Here is a 26,682-nt window from a genome sequence, read left to right as displayed (position 1 = left end):
AAAGTTTCTTTTGAAAGTTTCTTTTGATATTGCATGACAAAGTTAATTTTGATGCAATATAAGTGTGTGTTTGTGTATATAATAATAAAATGTGCATATCAGATCAAAGTCGTACGTGAACTGTGTGTATCCAAGGCAGGAATTTATAATTGTGGTGATCTTCTTTCTATATGAAGATTAGGGATGTAGCACATATTCAGCTATGGTATTCTTTCTATTGTCATACATATAGATTTCCATTATTATTTATTGCTGTATATATTTTTATTTTATACTTTATTATTTTCATAAATACTGACTTTTTTTCATGTACATTTATAGTGACAATGAAAGTAAAGTGAAATGAAAATGGAAGGGTGGAAAGAGGACCAACACCCCATGGAAGTGTGGGCTGTGTGATGTCACCCTGTTTCGAATTCCAGGACGAAACTGCTTTTCGGAGTGGCATGCCTGAAAAAAATTTAACTTGTTTATTGTAAATATTTTTGAAAATACTTTTTTCCCCCCAATGTTATATATATATAAATTTTTTGCCACAATCAGTCTTCTCAATTTGTGTATATAAATGTGTGTTCAAGAAGCTTGATTGTGTGTACATAGTTTTCATCAGGTGATGGGCCGCAATACCTAAACTCATAAAGAGATGGCCTCTAAACACTTTTTGTGTTAGATGGTATATATTTTTTCACTGTTCGGTCTGCTGTATATAACCTGTTTTGACTAGAGCATGTATAAAGGCAAAAAAACACCTATGCTATACCTGTTGTTTATGTTGAATTGTCAAATATAAGACTATTTATTCCAAATTTTTTTGGTTGAATGTTCATCCTAACATGTTGAATAAATATTACAAAGTTTCAAAACGGTTCGTTACGCATGTTTGGTTGTCAATTGGACATCAAAATTAAAAATTTTGACAAAACGATTGTGGAATTTTTGGTCTTTTTGGGCCCAAAATGATGATTTATAATTGGTCACTGACGGAAACAACAGTTTGGACATGAAGTTCAAGGTGTCACAAAAAAAGGGACCAAACCAGGCCATCGTAAACAATTCTTTCTTTGAAATATAAAGGCAACTTCAAAGGCATGCAAAATCAGACAAAATAGGCCCAGACCTTAAAGGGTTAAATATTAAGAAAGACGTATTAACTTAAAAGTATATTGTTTTTGAATAAGCTTTTCTGCTTTCACGTAACAAAGGGAAAGATTAAGTGAGTGAAATTTAATTTATATTCCATTATTAAGTTGGTGCAACTTCCTAAATTCCCATCACATGTGCATATTACCATGGGAAAAGAATTGGCCATTTTCTGCTTTACAATATTTGCAGTTTGAAAGAAAATGAAAACAGATTTCATTACCATACATCAAGCAGCATACTCAAAAAATTACAAAAATGTTTACAACATTTAAATAAATTATCTTAAAACAGGAGTTTCTTTTCAATCACCCTATATTGTTTGTACATTTGCAAACATTTTGTTGTACACTTGTTTTGCACTGTGTGTTGTTGTGCCATATCTGTGTATCAGAGTACTGGAAGTACACTTTTCGTTTATACCTGCACCTGAAGTGAACTGTTGACAATGTTTAGGATGTTTATATTGGTTTTGCTCTGCACTTTTATTTTGTCCATTCTTTTGAGTTTTGAGATATATATATTTTTCCAAATAAAACTGGAGTTGCCATGTCCAATTTATTTTAGAAAAACAAGTTACTCTTAGGCAGCACGGTGGCTGAGTGGTTAGCACGTCCACCTCACAGTTCTGAGATCAAGGGTTCAATCCCAGGCTTCGGCCTTCCTGTGTGGAGTTTGCATGTTCTCCCCGTGCCTGTGTGGGTTTTCCTCCGGGAACTCCGGTTTCCTCCCACATCCCAAAAACATGCATGGTAGGCTGATTGAGCACTCTAAATTGTCCGTAGGTATGAGTGTGTGCCTGAATGGTTGTATGTCTCCTTGTGCTGGCAACCAGTTCAGGGTGTCCCCTGCCTACTGCCCATAGTTAGCTGAGATAGGCTCCAGCACCTCCGTGACCCTCGCGAGGGGAAAAAGCGGCATGGAAAATGAATGAGTTACTCTTACTCAATAAATTTAAGTACCATTTTGCATCAACTTTTGAGTTGAGAAATTAAAATGAAGGAGTTACAGCAACCTAAATGAAGTAGTTTTATTTCTTATTAATGCTAAAACTTGGACTTAAAAATTGAGTTGGTTCTACACAATAAAGCTTGTGGAGGACAATAAATAATGATGGTTCAACTATACTAATTGAGTTAGTCCAGTTATAAAATTTATATGGGAAGTACTTAATCATTGCTTAGTTGAATTTACTTAAAAAATTAAATGCAAATTGTGACAACAATTTTTTTAAGTAGAGCCGGTGGATTTTTTTTTAGAGTGTACATTTCTCACAGTTTCATTAACATTTATAGTAGAAAGCACATAGAGAAAGACACTTCTTTCTCAGGAGCTTCCTACTCGTGTTTTGGAGGTTAGGCAGTTCACACAGTTCAATGTTATGCTAACTCTGAGCAGGTCGGACTTTCGGTAGTAAAAGTAGTGGCGTGTTCCCCACCTCTACAACACTTCTTTTTACAACACTTCAAGTGGCTGCTACTGCTAGCCGAAAAAAAACCTTCCAATATCCCTCCACTTTGAAAGGGGTGGAGGAGGCGGTTTGACATGTATTTCTGTCGGGGTTGTGTAAGTCTGCGTGGGGATAGGGTGTCTAGTCATCAGCCAATCAAATGTGCATTTGGGGGGGATGGTGGACTGGCACATTCAGCAAGTTGAAAGGGTTAAATGTAAGTCTGAACATAAAAATAATTTGCTTACTAATTTTAGGGTCAATTCTATTCCTACAACATACTGTATGGGAAGACACCGTCCCTATGCAAACATTCACCCTTGTACTATTGATGCAGTGGATAGGATAATATAAAAGTAATTTGAAAATACATTTGGTCAAATATATAAATTTGATTTGTTTAAAATTGATGACGCAGCAAAATATTTGGCGGGACGAAGTGTTTAATACAAATATGGAAACTAATGTTTTCTGTGTATATTGCGTTAGTTATTCTTATGATTTACATGAAAATAATACATACATTTCAAAATTCAAAAGCAAGAAAGCATATATTTTTCCCTCACACTGTATACATTCACACCATTACGAATAGAAATTTCACTCATACATGAGAGTCACTACAATATCAGTGTATATGTTTTCTTTAATCGTGTATTATTTGCTGCTTTTGAAGTATAATTTTTTTCATTTAATTTTTCCCATTTCTCTTGACTGTTACATATGACATTAAATCATCATTTTATTAATATTAACATAGCCTACTGTGTGCAAACTGTTAATGTGTAACTTTAAAAAAAAATCTTAATTGTATTGACATCATATCAACATTCTCTTATTCAAACACATTCAATTTAAGCATTACGATTAACGTGTTCAAATTGGAAAATGATTCAATGCTTTTTAAGATATGAATGCTTTTTATTCGTGTTAAATGTTTTAAATAGTGCTCAAGATTAAGTGCTGTTGTCAAAGTAAACTTTGATTTAATTTCAAGAGCTGACAATCAAAAGTTACGTTTGGTAATAAAGTAATACGTACAGTTTATTGCCTGACTTGTGCTTTGGACGAATGGAGATGTTTAATAAAAAACATCTGCTAGAGCTGCAGCTTTTTGCATAGCTTTTGACAATCATTTACACCTTCAACTTCCCCATAGAGTCTTATGTCTATGGCTTAAAAAGTTACACTCGAGTAGTAGAGGTAATTGCAAGACAGTAGAAACTATAATGGGGGAAACAATTTCTGTTGATTTAGGTCTGACAGCTATTTTCAAGTAAATTTTGGTTGCAGAATCCATGTCAGGGTTTTTAACTATAAGCAGAGGTGAGTAGAGTAGCCAAAAATTGTACTCAATTAAGTGTAGCGTTACTTCAAAGTAGTATTACTCAAATAAAAGTAGTCATCCTAAATAAAAATATATTGAAGTACTAGGAAAAAAGTATTTGAAAAAAACACTCAAGTAATGAGGTACATTTTGAGTAAATGCTTACGATGTTTGATTATATATATATATTTTTTTAAACAATGGTAATGTTTTTCAGCACGCAAGTTATCTAGATGAACTGTTATTAGTATACGGTACTATAACCTATTTCAAAACTATATTAGGTCAAAGAATTACAAACAAACAAAAAATGGTGGAGAGACAAAAAAAATCTACAGAACTGAAGCATCATTCGTCCAAAGAGCAAGAGTGCCCTTTAGTGGAGAAAATAGTTCCAAGTTTGAATAGTTGAAGAGTGAATAGTTCCTTCAAAGTTCCTATTATGAAATTAAAAGGATCATATATCTGGTTTTAAGTGGTCAATCGGTGCCAAATAAAAAAAAAAAATAGGAGAAAATCTGTGCTTTCAAGTCATGTTGAGGGCAGCGCTCTATGTCAAATACAGGTAGAACCCGGGTTACGAATGAGTTCCTTTCCTACACGGGTGACGTAACCCGAATTTCTGCGTAAATCGGAATTAACGCTTTAAGTACCCCTAATTACCCCGTAAATCCCAAAATGACTATCCAAAAACATCCATCATACGTCATTGTACTGTCCTTTGCACTACTATCTACGTTGGAGCTAAGTCTTAGCTAGATAGTGAGCTAAGCCGTAATCTTTCCCCTCTCTCACTTGGCTGTGCGACTTCTTCATGGGAGCAAAGTCACTTTTCCTTGTGTGTCTGTGTGTGCGCTATTTTTCGTTTGCGCAAATACGTTCTTCTTTGTGTGTACATGCTCTCTTACTCGCGTACTATGCTTCCTCTGCCAAAATAAAAGCATGCATCATAAAACAAAAGTCAAAATTATAATCAAATGCACATTTCGCAGAAAGAGCAGAACAGTCATACTAATAAATAAAGTAAAATAGGAGAAACTGTGAGGTACAATAAGGTACTGTTTTTTCTTAACCTTGCTAAAGGTGCCAAACCCCATGAGTTTCACTTGTGCATTAACCAAACCCTTTGGAATTAGAATTTTTTTATTCATTTTTTTATTCAAAGTTGATATATCTAAGCTAGCAAGCTAAAACCTAACTGAATTTCCATTCTAACTTCTTCTCATTTAGACAGCATGTTTTTGAACAGGCCAAAATGTATGTTTTTGTAACCCTAACCCTGCCTGAGGCATCATCAGACCACTACACCAAGACTGGCCCAATGCGCATATCTTTAATGAAAAACCCTGCACCAATGATCGACAAATTTGTACACAGAGACATTGTGGTAAAAATAAACAATCTTCTCACAAATCTGATGAACGTGTGAATTTACCACGAATAATTTTGCATTTTGATTTGCTTCTCACATTGAAAAATGAAATTAAACTCGATTCATTTCATACTGTTTCTATTTTTGTTTTCATGTCGATGTTCTCATTCTATCACATCCTTGCCTCACAGACAATTTTCATGGTGGTGTAAAATTCACAATATTTTTTTTTATTTTTTTTTTTATGTAAACGCAGTGCACGTTACCCATACGTCTGTTACACTTCCTCATACCAAGTGAGAGTCAACCTTCCACTGAGCAAACCGGTTTCTCTAGGACTTGCAGTTAAAATAATTGGAATAAAGCTTGTAAATTGGGGGCGAATCAGTCCAAAACCTGGCCTAAAACACCACTTTGCCTAGATTTAGTCAGCGTCCAAAAATAGAACCCTGCGTGTCTTAACCTTCACTGAACCCCTTAGACTGACTCACCAAACCCCTTGGGTTCGATCGAACCCAGGTTAAGCACCACTTGTGTAGGACTTTTTAAAAAATGGCAGACGAGACTCGGGGGTTGTGAAGTCGAAATTGCGTAAGTCGGGTACGTCATACCTGGGGACCTGTACTAAATTTTTTACGGTGCTTTAAAGACGCCACATGACTGAAGGCTGGTTTATGCTTCTGCGTAGCATTGACGGCAGACCTACGCCATTAACCATGCTGCCATTGCTGTCAATAACCAGAGAAAAACTAAAGGAATTCGATTAGAGTCCCTCGAAACTGTACAAAGACAAAATCACACCCCTCTAGTGGCATCGCGGTGAATTACAGAGCAATGCATTCCCTTGACGCAGAACTTCGAATGCGCAATGATGGCGTAGTCTCTACCCCGTCGCTCTGCTGTCACTGGAACGCAGAAGCAAAAATCAGCTAAATAAACCAAGCTTGAGTCTGATTGGTATATTGAAGTCACGTGATTATTGTTGCCATGTCTCATTGGTGAAACTGATAATGCTACTGTTGGGGTCGTTGTCAAAAAAAAAAATATATATATATATATATATATATATATATATATATATATATATATATATATATATATATATATATATATATATATATATATATATATATATATATATATATATATATATGTAGAATACATAGGAAAACTGTAATGACTAGTGTAGCCCAAAGGAGTGGAGTAAGAGGAGTGTTTCTTCTTCCCAAATCTACTCAAATAAAAGGAAAAAGTAAGGTTTAGTAAAACTACTCTTAAAGTCCATTTTTCTCAAAATTTACTCAAGTAAATGTAACAGAGTGAATGTAACACATTACTACCCACCTCTGACTATAAGTAATTGCTACACAGTACATTACTGTACATTATTAATTTAATCTAGTGCAATCCCACTTAATTTGTGATTGCCTGCTTTTAGAGATGAACTAAGTATTATTCTCTGACCTTGCTTAAATTATTCTTTTACTCACCAGTGCAGCCTTGGCTTCCTCCCTAGCTGTGTTGCTTCTCTGATTTGTAGATTTCAGTGGGAGTCGAGCCAGGGTTTTCTGTATACACCGTTTGTCTTGTGTACTGCATCGGATATTGCTGTTGTTTGGGTGCTCGGGGATGATTTCATCCTGCCTTTCCATCACTAAAGGCGATAAGGAAGAAAGCAAAATAATCAGATTTTTAGTATGTCAAAGTTACATTTCTCCCATTGAGACGAGTGTGGTACTATGCTCACCGCCTGTTGCTTCATAATTACTGCAGCCTTACCACAATTTTTATTAGGTATTTTAAATGATAGCATCCTGTTGCAGGCTGTACCACATTGTCTAGTTCTGTCGCACTTCATGCTGCCAGCTGCTTCCTGAGGAAATGTCGCCTCCCTCTTCAACCAACATCCCTCCAGATGGAGGTTGTTAAAGGCTATTTTCACTGCACAAGTTGGCACTGTTTTGTATGTGTACGTGCATGTGCTCCCCTCTGTGCACACAATCACGCTCATTTCACCTGTGGCTTGTGAGACTTGGCAGTGTTTTATTCTTCCAGCTTATTACCTGTGTTGTTTTATAGATTGGCACAGGAATCAAAGCAGGCTAAACTATAAAAGCTGAATATTTGCACTCTGTTTGGAATACAAGAACCCTGCCAGGCATCCAGTTTAACACTGTTGGCAAAGAGGAAGAGGGGGCTGTTGTGTTGCCTAACCCTTTACATGGTAAATTTTCCTTTGGATTTTGAAGTACTGTGGTCTTAGTTTTTACATGTTGGACTGGTATCAGAAGTGCATTGTTTTAAACATGCTTTTTGTCTCTGACATGCTAAGAATTAGTGTTGCACTGCGTATCAGTACCGATGCACTAAGTACTAAGAAATAACATGCTCTTTGGCTGGGTGATGTTTCATTTCTGTAGATTTTTCTAATCAGAATTTTATCATTTTTGTGCATTTATTTTGACCTAATATGGTCATGTAACAGGTTCTAGCAAATTATAGATCAGTGGTTCTTAACCTTGCTGTCAGTACCGAACCACACAAGTTTGACATGTGGATTCACTGAACCCTTCGAAATTAGATAATAAAGGATTTTTTTTTTTTTTTTTTCAAATTTATAACCAATATATCTAACCTAGCAAGCAAGTAATTTAGCAAATTCCTATTCAAAATATGTATCATTTTGACAGCATGTTTTATAAACCGGTAAAAATTTGAGACCACGCTACCCATTGGTCTGTTGTATTCCCGCATAACAAGTGCGAGTCAACCTTCCACTGAGCAAACTAGTTCCTCCTCCAATCAGATCAAGGACTAGCAGTTAAAATAAATGGATTAAGCCTGTAAATTGGGGGCAAACCAGTCCAAAACCTGATCTTAAGCCACTTTGCCTGGATTTAATCAGCGTAAGAAAATAGGGCTCTGTGTTTCTTTACATTCGCCGAACCCCTTAGACTTACTTACCGAGACCCTGGGGTTCGATCGAACCCAGGTTAAGAACCACTGTTATAGATATAATAATAACAGTTCATATAGATGGCAAGCTTTAGAAAAAATATACACCATAGTGTTAAAAAAATCAGACATTGTAAGCAGTATTTCATTATTTCAGTATTCCTTTCACCAATTCTTTTCATCATACTTTTTTTTTGTACCTGGGTAAATTTTTGGGATGACTACTTTTACTTTAGTAACATTATTTTGAAGTAACGCTACTCTAACTTGAGTAAAATTATTGGCTACTCTACCCACTTCTCATCATAACTAGGGATGTCCCAATCGCATATTTTTGCACCCGAGTCCGAGTCACCTAATTTTGACAATCTGCCGATACCGAGTCCCGATCCGATACCGAAGAATAAGTTGTTGATGTTTTTTAACAAAAGTTCCAATTATGTTACTGTCCTACTGTGCCGCCTTCATAATGTGAATTATTTTTGAACAAGAATAATGCAGAAAAATGGCTGCCTTTGAGTGAGTCAACTCAAGTCCACACACCCTTTGATGCTCACGCTGCTGAAAACAGCCTCTCACTTGCACAATGAGTTGCCAAAGGACACTTATGCAAGTTTAACGATGATTGAAACATTTGTGCCTTTGATCATAGAGCTACCAAGTTTCTCTGTAAAGATCAAAACTACAAATCTGTCAATCATCGTTAACTTTTAAGTACCAAACGTAACCTGGACAGTTTGGCCGCACTGCTTTGCAGGAGGGAGTGGTGAGGCAGTGGCGCTGTACGAGCATGAAGCAGAAAAACAAATATATTTTTAATAAATTAAAAAACCTGATCCTTATTACCCAATTCTGATCCTCTGAAAAATGGCGCAATTGGCCTGATTTCCAAACACGTGACTGGATTGGGACATCCCTACTTATAACCACTTATATAAAAGGACATCTTACAAAAAGGACATCCTACCATCCTCTCAAACAGGCAAAAGGCAATTTATTGTTGAAAAATGTTTCTTTACTTAAACAAAAAAACTAAACTGAAGGCAAGGGTCGACAATATAATGGCCCTGTGGCCTGGACGCACTTTTAAAACCATCAGGGCCACCAGAATGCTCCAACCACTGGCCTGTTGGGGCCAGTAAAAATAATGCGTCAATTTTAAAAAAAAATCTTATTTCACATTCATTCCTGGTAGTTGAGTGTTTTAATGATGTTATGCCATCCCATTTAAAGACAACCTTACAGTCTGTTTTTTTTTTTTTTGTGTATGTTTATTTCCCGAAAACATTAAAATATATGTGGTGAATGGAGTTGATTTGAGTGAGGGCTGTCAAATGATTAAAATTTTTAATCAAATTAATGACAGCTTGAAAATTAATTAATCGTAATTAATTGCATTCAAACCATCGCTAAAATATGCCATATTTTTCTGTAAATTATTGTTGGAATGGAAAGATAAGACACAACACGGATATATACATTCAACATACTGTACATAAGTAATGTATTTGTTTATTATAAAAATAAATCCACAAGATGGCATTAACATTAGATTCTTTCTGTTAAAGGGATTCACAGATAGAAAGACTTGGAGTTCTTTAAAGATAAATGTGAGTGCAAGTTATAGTAATTTTATATTAAAACCCTTATATATATATATAAATAAATAAATACCGTAAAACTAAATACAATTTGTAAAATGTTCAATCAAAAAATAAACTAGTAGCTCGCCATTGCTGACGTCGCCGAGCGGTGACGTCACAGCCGTTCTTCCACAGTGTCTTTAACTACGTAGGATAGTGAATGAAATACACCACAAGGTGTCAATGGCGAGTTTTAAATTACTTAAAAATCAGTCCAATGAATGTGTTTTGTCCCTCGACTGATGCTGTAGCTCCCTTTTTTTTTTTTTAGACAGGGTCTATTGTGATTCACGTTCATTTGAGTGCTGGCTTCAAATCGTACGAGACCACTGATAGTTTGTGTATTGTGACTAAATATTGCCATCCAGTGTATTTGTTGAGCTAAACGAAATGTTTGAATGTAGTTTGACCAAAGTCTGAGTAGGTTTTATGTGTATTTTGCAAAGCTATTTTGATTGGGAATGCCAGCTTTTCTTTTTGTGAACATTATTTTTTTTTTAAAGATAGGAATATTATTTTTGTTGCGCTTTCACTAAATGATACTTATGTTTGTTGTGAAGGAGTTGCCGAAGCTTATGCCAATAAACGGCGCGTTCCAATGAACGCCTGTGTCCACTGCCTTTCACTGCCTCTTAGCTCTCAATGTGCAAAAAAACGGCGTCTTCTAATCTGTTTGAGGCAATGCATGAGCAGGTCATTCCGCGCATGCATTAAATGCGTCAAATATTTTAACGTGATTAGTTTAAAAAAATCATTACCGCCCGTTAACACGATAAATTTGACAGTGCTAGAATATTCGTGTTTTTGGTTGGGTTATTCGTGTTCTGGGTTGGTGCACCCCGTTAAGTTGTAAATGGGTAACGGGTAAATGCTGACCCTACACGCTGGTTACACGCCGACGTTACACAAAAATAATAAAAATTATAAACATCAGTTTAGCGCCAAAACTCGCACAAGATTCAAGTTTTTGCATCGTTTTGCTGCACTCTTCATTAAACCTGTCTACCTAATAAAATATAAATGTTATTCATATGATTCAAGCAAATTGTTCTTTTTTCGTGATTATTGGGATTAATAACTGACCCGTTGACCTGGGCCAGTGGTTTTGATAGTGGGGCCAGTGAGCTTCAACCTCATGGCATTTGTTTGATAGGATCAGAAATGTATTTAAAAATAATTCTAATAAAACAGCCACACAGTAAAACTCATTAGGCATTAATTAGGTCAGTAACAACCATGCAACATTTCAGCATAGTTCTTTGAGTTCAATAAATAGGTAAAGTGCAACATTTCTGTCTAAGGCAAAAAAAAATAAAATAATTGCCCACATGTTTTTTTACCGTGTAATGTATCTCAGGACTATTAGCAGATTCTTTTATAGACCGAGTGGCTTGCTATTGATACGTTCGTATAGTCCGCCTTTACCAACAGATCAAGGGCGTAGGTTTGGTCTTAATATTGGTATGGACGATATAACAGCATAACACTTTTTGCTGGGGACGGGACATTAATAAGACCAAACAAATTTGGTGAATGGTGGTCATGGCTCACCAATATGAACCTAATTAATTGATAGGCGAAATGATTAATGCAAAATAAGTCTGTATTGACCTATACTAACTTTCACACTGCAAATTTATAACGTTCTAATCTGATCATTTTTGTTAAATCTAGTCAAATAATTTTTTCCATCTTTTTTTTTTTTTTGAGTGTTAAAGGCTAGTTAAAAAATTAATGTGTCAGATTCTTCCACTTTAAGTAAATATTACTATTTGTTTGTATTGAGCCCATACATCATTTTTTCACCTAACTCAAGAAAAAAATTCTTTCAAATAATGTTTTGAACAATATTCTTGAATTAAGAACATTTCTGACAAACAAGTTTAGTCTGCTAAGCTTATTTTCAGCTCACTGTTTTTCTTATTTCAAGAAATCTCAGTGAGTAAAATCGACTTGAAGCACTGTAGCAGTATCAAAATTAGGGAAGTGTTCCACACCTCCACAACATTGACGTCTTTTTACATTACTTACAGTGGCTGCTGCTGGCGGAAAAAAACTTCTAATATCCCTCGTCTTTGAAGGGGCGGGGGAGGCGGCATGTTGTATTTCTGTCGGGCTGTGAATGGGTGTGTGTGTGTGGGGGGGGGGGGGGGGGTTCAAGTCATCAGCCAATCAAACGCGCGTTTGAGGGGAAAAAATGGACTGGCACATTCAGCGAGTGAAAAAGGGTCAGTGTAAGTCTGAACACAAAGAAAGTACTGTAATTCACTTAATAATGGTAGGATCAATTCTATCCTGACAACATATAGGAAGACAATCTAAATGACCTATATAACTGAAATAATTTTATAATGCAAATAAGGTTGTTTAAAAGTTGGTGGGGATAATTTGAGCATCCTGTAAAGTTGGTAGGGGTATGTCCCTACCGTCCCTATGGAAACCTACGCCCTTGCAACAGATATAGGAACAATCAGAATAGTGTATCGCCTCAACGTGACAGTAATATTAATTTACATAAATGTATCAGTATCGCTGTCCTGGTCCTAATATAGTGGTGTTTTCTGAACTCTGTTTTTGGTGTGTCGTTGCTTTTTATTTTTAGTCTTGCTGCTTTTAATCTTCGCTCATCAGCACTTCCTACCACTAGCGCCAGCATTGTTTCAGCCATTTCCTTCATCCAAAACGGTTCTTTCTCCTCTTCTGTCTGTCCAATTGCATACACCCCTACTAAATAGAGTGGGAGTGGGTCAAGAGTGAGATGTCTTGTTTGTTGCTTCAAGTGCTGTTTTTCATGGGGGAAGTCAGCACTTTGTGACTTTCTTTGATTGGAATAATGCAATCATCTCTTTTTGATACGCTTCAGTGCAGCATTATCACAATCACATTCTTACTATATTTTTCCCTTTGTGAATATTGAAATGGCTTGATCCAGTTTTACCATTAATTTTTTTTCTTAAATTTTATTATTTTAATTTTTTTTTTTAATCACATTTGCTCATTATATGATAATTGTGTAACTTGTGATAGATTCAGTTTATACTGATTAAAAATTGAATATTTGTACAATATTGAAATGAGAAACTAAATATTTCCAAAGAATATACAGAGAACAAAATTTTTATGACAATTTTTTATTTGTCTTTTGTCAGTAATTTTAACAAGGGAATTAAGAGCACTATAATGTCATATACTTTGATACATAGAGTTCTAACTATCGATTTTAGATAAAGAGTTGTACGCTATCCAATGAGGAACTAAATACATCTGACCTAAGATGCCTTCTAAAGGAGGTCAAATCAGCAGAAATCTTTTCCGTTCTTAATTTCTGTTTAACATATGTAGTGACATGCAAACAAACTGCTGTAAAGCAGAGAGCCCATCATTCCATTCCACTGATTGACCTAATATGACATGATTTGGGGATGCTTGAGTGAAGTATGATTTTTTTTTTTTTTTTTTTTTTAATGTGCTTTGAAATGCACATTACCATACCTGTCAACCCGTGACCGTTGGCAATCTTACAAATAGTGGCGTATGCCCTGACAAATTGAAGACTAATCTTACAACATTTTGTATAGCGTGCAATATGAAACAAAAATAAAACTCAATTTTTAAGATAATATGAATTTATTGGTAATATTGTCACATATAACCTGGTGCAAACAAAGAACAATCATTATCTTCAGCTACATCATGATTACTAAAATTTAACAGTGACTTTTGTTATAATTGTATGTAGCACTTTTGGCAATTTCTATCATGTCTTTTGATGGCTACGCTTCATGGCACTTCACTTCGACTTGGAGGTAGCTTGTTAGTGTGTCCATTTATAAATTAAAAAAGGTCAATTGATAAATGAACTTACCGATGCAATCTTTGAGTCAGGGAACATTTCTTTTGCTAATTCTGAGAAGTGATCAGCAATAGTTGCGGACAAATTGTGTTCGGCAACAAATTAGCTTTCGTCACTTTTCATTCTGCAGACTGCATCTGTATGACCAATGTTGTTAATCTTACTTTAAAAAAGTAATTACAGTTACAAACTACTTCTCCCAAAACGTAATTGAGTTAGTAACTCAGTTACCTGAATGTAAGAGTAATTAGTTACTTGGCAAAGTAACTGGTGTTACCTTTCATATATTAACATATTAACATAGTAACCTTTGCTATGTTTGGAAGTCATTTAATGTTGTGACTCAACCGTTAAAGTTGTTAAAATTGCTCCCGTTTTTGCATTACTTCCCTTCTGTCTACTTTCGACATGTGAAAGTTTTAAAAATGTTTCATCATTTAAAGATAGATTCAAGTCAAGATTTTGACGATTTAGGAGTATTTACGATGTCATTTCGCATCTAGTTCTACATGCTTATGATATCTAGTGTAGCTTCAAGTGGGCGTAGATTATAGGCTTTCGGCTACAGTCAGGAAATATTGGAGCCACCTAGCCTAGCATCGCGTTTGCAACAGCGTCACAACACTCTTCCCTCCTTCCCACTCCTGCTTTTCTCGCGTCATTCAACCAACGTAGTAACGCACATTGTCTCGTTGCCGAAACGGTGTTAAAATGCAAATGGAGAAAAAAAACGTAATGCACGAAAATCGTACAGATTTTGAACATACGGGGTACACATTTAAAAATCAGTGCTCACTTGTACAAATTACGCCGAAACCGTACAACTTGCCAGGCATGCATTATTTATTTATTTACTATTTATGTTTGAAAAGATGTTGTGTTTTAAAGGGCCATAGTAGGGGAATACCGTAAATGCATTGCTCTATTCAGATTTTTTTTTCTTATTTTTATTTTTTGAAAATGTTTTTTTCATTGTTGTGGAGGGAACTAACTCGTGGAAAAGCTTTTATTTACACTTCCTCTGCTTTTCAATGTTTTCTTAGGCTGGGGGATAAATAAATGAATTTAGTCATTTGAGTCAAGTGAGCGTCAATTGTCTTAATGCAAACTTACTACCAGTTTTTGACATGTATACATGTTTACTTGCAATTTCAGCTTCTGCACAGTGCACACGCGAGCTGTATAAAATAAAAAAATAAAAAACAATCGTTTCAAATAAAATAGAAATGTAAATACCGGTAGACATCTGTGGTTGCAGATGGCAACTCCTAAACTACTTAAATAAGGTAAATTGGTAATTTCTTCTTGTCCGTCATAACTACAGTAGTACATACAACATACAATCGCATCAACATACGGTGCTTTCGACATTCAACGTAAAGTTCGACTCCTCATTTGTCTCAACATTTGAAGACATGCTTGAAATTTGATGATTTATGACTACGTCGCAATCTCATTGTTTTCCCGCAAAATGGACGCACGGCGGATTTTCTTGTGAGAGAAATAAACATGGGTCCTATGAAGGTTAGTGCTGGTGGTGAAAAAAGAAAAAAGGTGATGCTTAGCATCTAAATTAAGATGGAAATGACCGAAAAATATAAGTGTGGTGTGAGTATCAGTGGACTGGCTAGGCTATACGGCCGGAATATGTTTCAATCTCGACAGCCCTACTCCGACCTCCGTTTGCCAGTCTTTATAAGTTAAGGTAACAATTATTATTGTGGTAACATCGGCAAAGAAGTCGCTAGCCTCGTAATATTTTTAATCATTTATATCAGAACTTGTGCAACTGTCCGCCGACGCCAACCACAACACGACATGAAAGGTGAAAGTAAAAGCTCAAACACTCCTCTGTCGTCAGTTACATTGTGTGTTCAGGAACAGCATCCAAAACACAACTGCCACATTAGATTGTCTTCCCATATGTTGTAAGGATAGACTCGACCCTACCATTATAAAGTGAATTATTTTCATTATGTTCAGACTTACATTTATCCCTTTTCACTTGCTGAATGTGCCGGTCAACTTTTTCCCCTCAAACACACGTTTGATTGGTTGATGACTTGACCCCATACACAGAGACACAAACACACACACACACTGATACAGCCCCAACAGATTCATGTCGACAACATGCCGCCTGCTCTGCCCTCTTCGAAGAGCTGGGATATTAGAAGTTTTTTCGGCCAGCACCTGCCACTGTAAATAATGTAAAAAGACGTCAATGCTGTGGAAGTGGGGGAAACAGCACTAATTTTGATACTGACAGTCAGACCTGTATCTGAGTTAGCATAACATTAACCCTTGTGCAGTATTGCGCCAAATCCTGGCGTTTTGCTTTGTTACTCATCATATTATCATATATAAAGCATATCAAAAAATAAGCTAGAGGGCTGAAAATTGTCAAAAAATGTCAAAACATGTTTACCTTCAAAATGGCACCATCCACAGTTTCAAAATTGGTATTGTCATTATTATATGTGGGAGGCCTACTTTTTTGTGACGCAGAGAGTATTACGCCAACTTTCGTCCCCATTGACTCCCATTATAAATCCCAATTTCTCATGTTTTTTGATGCACTGCCACCTGGTGTGTGAAAGTGCATTTCCCACGATTACACAATTTATGGCTTCAGCGGGGTGTCAACTGACACGAGATTGTAACGGATCCTGGATGAATATCTTAAAAACAAAAAATCCAGCAGGGGACACTAGACTATTATTTATCATTTTTCTTGATTGATCCCTCATTGTCAAACGCATTTACTTACTACCAAAAAAACAAGTTTTCATGTTGAGCTTTGATCGAACGGGCCAGTGTGTGGACTCACGAACACGAACACTTGTGTGTGAGTGGGTGTGTGCACGCGCGTGTGAGGGTGGGGGTGTGCACGCGCGTATGTGGGTATGTGTGTGTGTGCGCGCGCGCACTTTGCCTGTTCAATGGGACAGTATGAGTTGACTTTTGTGACGTTTGACTTTATGACGCGACTGTGGGAGAAATCGTGTGCGTTTGTACATGCACGCGCACTCTCACGTCACCGAGCGTGTGCGTATGTGTGTGCTTGTACTTTTGCGTGCAGAGGTCTGCAGAAGGCGGCTTTGAATGCACTTCAAAGCACCTTGTCTGCAGGGCGCAAAAAGGTGTTTGATGTGACACATTTTGAGAATTCAAAATGCAGTTGTTTATTGAATCTCAACTCTTATTGGTAGAATGTTTTACTTTTTCCTCCTCCCATTGGCTCAGTGAATGGTCACGTTTGTAAACAACTTTATATGGGGTCCAACGGCTCAAAGGCCATTTTACTCCCTGTGACTGCTGGTGAGCAGAGATGGCGAGAATATTTTTTCTTGAGGAGGCAACAAAAATGGTGTTGGAGGAGGAATGTCCCACAGACTCAATGGATGAAAAGGATGATGTGTCACAAGACTATGATGAAGATTTTGAGCCACTTGTAGGAGAGGAGGAAGAGGATGATGATTAGGATTTTGAGGAGGTTACAGCAGAAGCAGCAGAGGAGCAACAACAACAGAATCAGGTCAGCACTCCATGGCTTGCCAAAAACCAAGAAATTGTGTGGTCCTCTACAAATGAAGTTTCGAGGCACTTCAACCTGCCCCCTATTCTATTGCCTGGCCCAACGCTTTTTGCAATTGCCAGGATCAGTAGCCCCGAGACTACTGTCAATCTGTTTTGCCCGGACGACATTATCCAGCAGATTGTCTTAAAAAAAAAGCCCAAGATTATTTTGGACTACGATCTGTGTAAAGCGGCAGTCGATCACTTGGACCAGGTAAGCATATGTTATGTCTTTTTCAAAACTTTGCATCAAAGCTCTCTGGTCATCTGACATCATCTGATGTGTTTTTTTGTGTGTGTTATTTGCAGGCATCTGCCACATATTCTTGCTGCTGGAGGACATTACGATGGCCAATGTCCATATCATATCATATGCTGGATCTGTCTCTCTTCAATGCATTCACCCTCTTTACTCAGGTGGACCCCGCAGTGGTGGCCACGCCACAAAGCCAGAAATGTGGGCAATGTGGCCTTTGCATTAACCGACTACGGGCATCAAACATTAGCTGCAAATGTGGCATTTTCTTTAGCCAAAAACATGGCCAAAAAGTGTGCAAATTGTTTTTTTTTTAAAAAAAGCTCACTGGTTGTTTGTTGTTCTAGTTGAGTTGTTTGTTGTTCTAGTTCAGTAGTTTGTTGTTGTGCGTTTGAGTTATATAGATTCTGTTAATTCAAAATTCTTCTAGTTGTTGTGACTTGTTGACTGTTATTCTGATGCCAGTGAATATTTTTAGTGGTTGAAGGTAAAAAAAAAAAACAATATTCAGAAATGACTTAGTTGTCACACTTCCAAGAGTGACTTTTGGCTCCAATACGGCAAGAGGGGTAAAAATTTTCCATTTCATTTTCAGATGTCACAAGTAAAAAAATATTCAGAAATGACTTAGTTACACACCCTCAAGAGGGCGCAAGGCTTCATCCCCAATACTGCGAGAGGGGTAAAAATTTTGAAATTGCCATTGTCTAAAAATGTTGAGTTCCTCAAATAAATTTTGATGTTATAATTTATTAACATATTCAAAGCTCTAATGACCAGATATCAAATATTCCTACTTGGATTTGTTTTTATATATTACATACAACATTGTTAGTTTTGTTCATAGCACACTATTGCTTTTATTGTCCATAGAGGGCATCCAAAATAAATAAATAAATAAAAACTATATACGTATGGATAGGTCTGATGCTAGTGAACATTTTGAGATGTCGCAAGTAAAAAAATATTTAGAAATGACTTGGTTATCACACCCTCAAGAGGGCGCCAGACTTCATCCCCAATACTGCGAGAGGGGTAAAAATGTTAAAATTGCCATTATAAAAAAATGTTGAGTTCCAAAAAAAATTTGATGTTATAACTTATGAACATATTCAAGCCTCTAATTATCTGATATCAAATATTCCTACTTGGATGTGTTTTTATATATTACATACAACATCGTTAGTTTTGTTCATAGCACACTATTGCTTTTATTGTCCACAGAGGGCATTCAGAATAAATAAATAAATAAAAACTATACACGTATGGATAGGTCTGATGCTAGTGAACATTTTGAGATGTTGCAAGTAAAAAAATATTTAGAAATGACTTAGTTATCACACCCTCAAGAGGGCGCCAGACTTCATCCCCAATACTGCGAGAGGGGTAAAAATTTTGAAATTGCCATAGTAAAAAAATTTTGAGTTCCCCCAAAAAAATGATGTTATAATTTATGAACATATTCAAGCCTCTAATGACCTGATATCAAATATTCCTACTTGGATTTGTTTTTATATATTACATACAACATTGTTAGTTTTGTTCATAGCACACTATTGCTTTTATTGTCCATAGAGGGCATCCAAAATAAATAAATAAATAAAAACTATATACGTATGGATAGGTCTGATGCTAGTGAACATTTTGAGATGTCGCAAGTAAAAAAATATTCAGAAATGACTTAGTTATCACACCCTCAAGAGGGCGCCAGACTTCATCCCCAATACTGCGAGAGGGGTAAAAATGTTAAAATTGCCATTATAAAAAAATGTTGAGTTCCAAAAAAAAATTGATGTTATAATTTATGAACATATTCAAGCCTCTAATTATCTGATATCAAATATTCCTACTTGGATGTGTTTTTATATATTACATACAACATTGTTAGTTTTGTTCATAGCACACTATTGCTTTTATTGTCCATAGAGGGCATCCAAAATAAATAAATAAATAAAAACTATATACGTATGGATAGGTCTGATGCTAATGAACATTTTGAGATGTCGCAAGTAAAAAAATATTTAGAAATGACTTAGTTATCACACCCTCAAGAGGGCGCCAGACTTCATCCCCAATACTGCGAGAGGGGTAAAAATTTTGAAATTGCCATAGTAAAAAAATTTTGAGTTCCCCCCAAAAAATGATGTTATAATTTATGAACATATTCAAGCCTCTAATGACCTGATATCAAATATTCCTACTTGGATTTGTTTTTATATATTACATACAACATTGTTAGTTTTGTTCATAGCACACTATTGCTTTTATTGTCCATAGAGGGCATCCAAAATAAATAAATAAATAAAAACTATATACGTATGGATAGGTCTGATGCTAGTGAACATTTTGAGATGTCGCAAGTAAAAAAATATTCAGAAATGACTTTGTTATCACACCCTCAAGAGGGCGCCAGACTTCATCCCCAATACTGCGAGAGGTATAAAAAAAATATACTGCACAAGGGTTAAACTGTGTGAACTTGCTAACCTGCAAAACTACTGCGGTCAGGTCAGCTTCCACAAGGAACAACGAAGTCAAGCAAGCTATCCTTCATTTTTGATCATTTTTGGCATTATGTGCATTGTGGTAATGCAATGTGGTGGCTTCAGAGTGCAAGTCCCTTTATTTAAAATTTTTTTTTTAAAATAAATAATTTTTTTTAAAAAAAACGGGAGCTATCCAAGAATACGTACACTTCAGGGGGACACTAACATGAACTGACATGAAAACAAAAATCTGACATGAATTCACACATTAGAATTTCATGAGGGTACTTCGGTTCTAGTCTTGGGGTAGTTTAGTATGCCTCAGATGTAGATCGGTCCTTGAATATCTGAGATTTTTTTTTTTATTATTACTACCTACGTAAATAACTTTTATATTACAGTACTTTATTTTGAGTCAAGGGGTGCTCCAGTGTTCCCCAGATTTGGACTCATTCTTGGATAGCTGCCCGTTTTTTCTTTGTTTGTTTTTTTTTTTTTATTATTAACGCAGTTGCACTTCAAAATGTTTCTTTAGTATTTTTGAAAACAAACGTTTGAATCAAACGTTGTATCACCTGAACCAATACGCATTAAAGGGGAACTGAAGAGGTTTTCAGATTTCGCTCTTAAGTGTTTTACTCAGTTGAATTGTATTAAATGCGTCATTCGCTCTCTGAAAAAGTCACTTAAAAAAAAAATAATAATAATTGACCGCGTAGTTTTTGAGTTATGGCCATAGCAACACCATAGCAACGAGGGACGCGCCGTCCTGCCGACCCCTACCTCGTGACGTAACTTCCAGGAAGCCTCGCCACCACTCTGAACACGGAAATATAGCACCACGCTATCCTCGCCATATATTGCAAACATTTTCTGGGTTTTACTCGCGGGATTCGTCATGCCATCTCGATGTGTAGCGATATGAATTACTCACAGGAAGACTCGAGACTCTAGGAGTGGTCCAAAAAAAAAACTTCTCCTGCAAAGGTTTGGACCGTTTTTGTTAGCATGCATACAGGTCCCCAATCGGCTCATTGTTTTCATCATTTCAGCCACGACAGCTTTGAAAACCTACAACAATGCAACCTTGGTTTTCCAAAGACGTAAGTAGAACATTAATGGCTTTTTTTTTTTTTTTTTTATAAACGAGGGAGACTCCTACTGCCAGTTTGTTGAAGTGCGACATTTTTTATTTATTTTTTTGCTGTTGGCCTGTCGTAAGTAGATAGGTTGGCTGACATGTCGTCTACTCATGTGATTTTATTACTATATCAATAGGTGTTATGTAAATTCAAATGTCCCCAGCACCAAATAGGTCCTTGGCTCGTTTTTTTATATTTCAACATCAAGGTCTGCCTATTTGAAGAGGGAACAATAGCATCAAATAGTTGCTGGTATGACTGGGGCATTATTATTTGATCACCAAGAAATTATTATTAAATTAAAATTAGGATTCATCCAATATTTTCATGCTGCTGTGATTTTTTTTTCCCTCCAGGAAGCCAAACATAAAAAATTAAGTGGCGGAAACCCTCAACACGAAGAAAAAAGCGTTGCAAGTCAGTTGCCACCCAGTTTCCCAAAATCAAGAGAGAGTGGGTCGAGTCATATGATGACCGAAGTGATGCGGTGTCCAGCGATGACGACTGAAGAGATCCTATGAGGCCTGCCAGATGCTGAATTTCTTCCGTCTGCGACATCAGATGACGATGATTTAGGAGAAATAAATGTAGCAAATTTTGATGACATGAAATCATAAACTAGTCATATATACAGTACACATTTTTTAAAAGAAAAATCAAGTTACCTTCATATTTTAATGATAATGCATTATCTTTGTATAGAGAACACTTCATGCTACAGAAAAGAGTAAATACATATTTCCCACTGCCGTTATCATTTTTCAATGTTCCGCTAGTCCGTTGCTATCCTAACTTTGTGTTGCTTACTGAAATTATGCTCTTTGATGTGTGCCGTTGTGTGCTTGGTATAACATGTTGTGTCACAATCTGACAACGAAAGCTAATGCTGATTCAACATAAACCTGGTATCATTATTGCGGCCTATTGAATATTTTTTCAGAATGTAATATAATTACAATATTTTATATAACAATAGAATACATTAAACAGTCAACAAAATGTGTCAATGTTGTTAACAATTTATGGTTTTATTTTTTTTAATGAAATTCATGCCCCTGTCAGTGCTTCAGCCTCTGCAAGTTTGGCTCTCACGTCTGGGATCTCCTGATGACACAGGCATACTCTTGGAAGGGTAATTACTTGATGGTTTACAGCAACACCTGGAAAATAAAATGGTTTTGTCATTTATTTTGAAATATCAATAACATTTCATTCATTTAGCCACATTTGGGCTAGCTTTACCATATTTAGATTGGTAGGAGCTGTCCCATTACCTAATATCCAGTTTTAGCTATGTGTAGAGCATGGAAAAATATACAACCATGTAATCGCATTCTAATAAAAAAAATCACGATGCTGGACTTACCACTCACTCTCCCGTTCGTGAAGTGTCGAGCTGTCAATTGGCATCATGACGCCATCTGCTGTGTCAAGTAAATCGCCGTCATCTGACGCCTCAGGTTCAAACATGTAGGGATTAATTGTAGTTCATCTTTCCTGGGAGCCTTTGCCATCGGTATTATATTATTATGTATTAATTATACAGTGTATCACAAAAGTGAGTACACCCCTCGCATTTCTGCAAATATTTAAGTAAATCTTTTCATGGGACAACAATGACAAAATGACACTGACACAATGAAAAGTAGTCTGTGTGCAGTTTATATAATAGGGTTAATTTATTTTCCCCTCAAAATAACTCAAAGTACAGCCATTAATGGTGTGCATAGCTGTCACCCCAGGAGGAAGCCTCTTCTGAAGACGGTACACAAGAAAGTCCGCAAACAGTTTGCTGATGACATGTCAACAAAGCACATGGATTACTGGAACCATGTCCTAAGGTCTGATGAGACGGGCGGGCTTTCGTGTGTACCGTCTTCAGAAGAGGCTTCCTCCTGGGGTGACAGCCATGCAAACCAATTTGATGTAGAGTGCGGCGTATGGTCTGAGCACTAACAGGCTGACCCCCCCCACCTCTTCAATCTCTGCAGCAATGCTGACAGCACACCAAAACTATGCCCTTAATGTAGATGTACCACTGTAATAGCTCATCTAACGGTAATACTGCCGTATATTCAAATAAGAACCTGTTGCTTATGTATTTTGTGGATTCCATCTGACATTTTTTTTTCATTCCTATCGTATCAGTTCCAAATTCCTTCAAGCTCAGACATTTTTTTTTTCATTCCTCAAGTAAAAGTCCAACAGACTTAAAATGATATCTGGCACAAGGTAAACATCAAAGGCCAAGGCAAGGTCAATATGTGTTTTCTTTTATCACTTCACCAGACATTTTCTTTACATCTGACCGAATAACAATACTTTTGGTTTGGAGCCAAATGACCCCAGATGGCTGTGCTAGCCAGGGCCAAAGGTCAGCTCTTTCAGAATATGTTACTCATCAGCACTCTTTGTGATGGTCCACCTCGAATCCCTCAGAGCGAGTCAATAAAGCAATCGGACACCCTAAAAGGAAGGCTGTGTAAAGCTGTACTGAAAGTAACATTGTATAATTGTTCTGCTTATTAGTTGAACTTTTTCTTTAGACATGGGATCTCACGCAAAATACGACTTTTAATATTTCATTTTGATTAATGGTTGCCATTACTCATTTTGTTTTATGTCCCTTGTGCACTGGATTAACTGCACAGAAAGCCAGGCAAGTAAACCACTACCCTGTCATTGACTTGTTTTACATGGTCCCAGCTTTAAACAATCATATTGTCAAAAAATGTCAAGTGTTTTTAAACTCTGAATGAAAGGATATATTATAATGGGCACTTGACCGGTTTTAAGTATGGATGAAAAAAGGTGCGGTTTGCTTTGGATCATGAGCCTTTCCTTTTTTCACCGCACTTTTTTTTTCTGTTGCCTTCAGTGTGGTCCAACTTAAATCTTACTTTTATCCTCAAAGAACTACATTCCAGAACTGTGAGGATGTTTGAAGTCCTCTGCACTTAAAGGCAGCTAAATGAGGTTTTTTTTGTTTGTTTGTTTGTTTTTTTCATTAACGGCTCAATTTCTTTAACAGGTAGAAAAGTTGAAGGTTGTTCAGAATAAAAGATGAGCTATTTTTGTTAACCCCAAACCAAAGCTGTAAGGCTTCATTTGTTAGAACTGTCACGTCTGTCATAAGCCATTGTGGTGAAGGAAAAACTGGTGTAATTCATGAATGTTGCATCATTTTTAGGCGGGTTTGCAGTCCACATAAAGAAACAACATATTTGACCACAAAGAATTACGGTAAAGAAAGAACAAAAATAACCAAACTCATATTTTTCATGTTTACGTAATGCATTCAGAGGTGGGTAGTAATGCGTTACATTTACTCTGTTACATTTACTTGAGTAACTTTTTGTGAAAATTTGACTTTTGGAGTAGTTTCACCATGTAATACTTTTTACTTTTACTTGAGTAGATATGTGAAGAAGAACTCTTACTTCGCTACTTTGGGCTACACTAGAGTCGTTACATTACATTACGTTACGTCTTTATTCAATACCATAATTTTCGGACTGTAAGCCGCTACTTTTTTGTTTCATTCTGAACCCTGCGGTTTATGGTCCAATGCGGCTTATTTGTTGATTTATAGGTAATAGGTAACACATGCCTCCTAGCATGTATTGCAGCGCTGCAGATGTAAATAACAATCAACATTCATGTTCTGTGCTAATTATTTATTTATTTACTGTTCCAGTTGTTTCATTAATTGCGAGTTATGGTATTCGGTAGTGCTGCAACGATTAATCGATTAACTCGAGTATTCGATTAGAAAAAAAAAATTCGAATTAAATTTTGCTCCGTCGAGTATTCGTTTAGTTAAAGTGGAGTTATAATGTTTGTTTTGAAAGTGTTTGCATTTAGTTTTATTGATTTGGGTGGATACACTGCCCTCAAGTCTGCTTCATTTCACGTGGCTGAATCCAGCTGCTCTCTGTTAAGACCAACATAAGCTGAGTTTTTGTTTGAGCTAATTTTATTATTTTTTTTAATGCATTCGTAATTTAGTTTATAGGTATATTTGGCCGTTTTTTTTTTTTTTTGTGGGAATACGTGTCTAGACCATTTGTTGAGAGCATTGTAAGAAAAAAAAAAAAAAAGTTAGCATATTATAGCATTTAAGCTAGCGGACTTTAGCCGATTGTTGTTTTGTTGTACATAGATCCTTATTTGTTCATTTTTTTATACTGTTTGAGCCTCAGCTCAGGTATTTTAATTTTTGATGTTCCTTATCCGATTACTCGATTATTCGAACTAACTACTTCATCGATCAATCGACTACTAAAATAATCGATACCTGCAGCCCTAGTATTTGGTAACACTTTATTTGACAACAGCATCAATAGACTGTCATACGGCCGTCATAATTATGATCTGACACTATCATGAGCAGTACTGAATGCTTGTGACAGATGTCATGAAGTGTCATCCGGCAAATTATGTTACTAATTGCATTTATGTCCAGCTCGGATCTTTTACATCTATCCAAAAGTGAGATAATTTGCTAGATAACACTAAATGACATATGTTATAAGCATTCATTAATGCTCGTGACAGTGTCATGTCATAATAATGATTGTCTAATGACAGTCTTATGGCGCCACTATCAGTGGCCAAATACCATAACTAGGAATTAATGAAACAACTGAAAGTAACTGAGTAAATAATTAGCACATTACATTAATTTTGACTGGCATTTACATCTGGAACGCTGCAATGCATGCTAGGAGGCATGTTGGACAAAAACAGTATTGGCAGCAGAGGTTGACCGTCTTCCCCAAGGGAGCAGTGATGGCCAAATAAAGCTTCTTGAAGCAATGAAGCTTTGCAGCCAATTGATTCAAAGCTTCAATGTGGTTCGTTTGGTCTTATGACAGTCGTATGATGCCAATGTCAATTAAAGTGTTACCAGTAATATCATTCAGTGTAAATATCCCATAATACAGTGAGGACAGCTACGGCTTAAAGTCCAGTGCGGCTTATCTTTGAACAAATGCCGTTTTCGTGTCATCTTTGGTGGCTTATAGCCAGGTGCGCCTCATAGTGCGAAAATTACGGTATATTGACTTTATTTTTTTTACTGAGATGCCACTGGCTGTCTCAGTTTCACCAATAAGACATTGCAACAACAACCACATGACTCTTTTATACCAATCAGACGCAACAATTGTTTTTGCTCTTTGGATGGATGATGTTTCAGAGTGTTCTTCTGGTCTGAATTTAATTTTTTTTTTTTTTTTTTTTTTTTTTTATGTCGTCTTTCTGGCCTAAGATGGTCATATAGTAGATTATAGTACAGTATAATAATAACGGTTCATATAGATGGTACCTCTACATACGAAGTCAATTTGTTCCAGGACTTTGTTTGCAAGTCAAAATTGTCGTATGTCGAGCAGGATTATCCCATAAGACTACATTATCATACCATAATTCTTTCCACAGCATGAAAACCTATATTAAATCCTGAATAAATACCGCT

The 26,682-nt window shown here is 36.3% G+C and overlaps 1 protein-coding gene and 2 long non-coding RNA genes across 3 annotated transcripts in view; 1 reads left to right on the top strand and 2 right to left on the bottom strand.

Moving 5' to 3' along the window:
• Positions 1-26,682, bottom strand: part of LOC130920148 (insulin-like growth factor-binding protein 4) — a 66,220-nt gene that overhangs the window by 23,536 nt on the left and 16,002 nt on the right. The window contains exon 2 of the mRNA XM_057843094.1: positions 6,780-6,943. Within this exon, the coding sequence (XP_057699077.1) occupies positions 6,780-6,943 (164 nt within the window). The remainder of the gene's footprint in view (positions 1-6,779; positions 6,944-26,682) is intronic.
• On the bottom strand, positions 11,997-22,932 carry LOC130920150 (uncharacterized). The gene is made up of 3 exons (XR_009064111.1): positions 22,570-22,932; positions 20,046-22,363; positions 11,997-16,043 (listed from the first exon to the last, which is right to left on the bottom strand). It is a non-coding gene; the product is annotated as an uncharacterized LOC130920150 (long non-coding RNA).
• On the top strand, positions 16,664-22,403 carry LOC130920149 (uncharacterized). Its single transcript, XR_009064110.1, has 4 exons — positions 16,664-17,533; positions 17,629-21,048; positions 21,114-21,164; positions 21,560-22,403. It is a non-coding gene; the product is annotated as an uncharacterized LOC130920149 (long non-coding RNA).

This window comes from Corythoichthys intestinalis, chromosome 8 (genome assembly GCF_030265065.1).
Source record: "Corythoichthys intestinalis isolate RoL2023-P3 chromosome 8, ASM3026506v1, whole genome shotgun sequence".
Taxonomy (NCBI): Eukaryota; Metazoa; Chordata; class Actinopteri; order Syngnathiformes; family Syngnathidae; genus Corythoichthys; species Corythoichthys intestinalis.
This window is presented reverse-complemented; position numbering and strand designations above follow the sequence as displayed.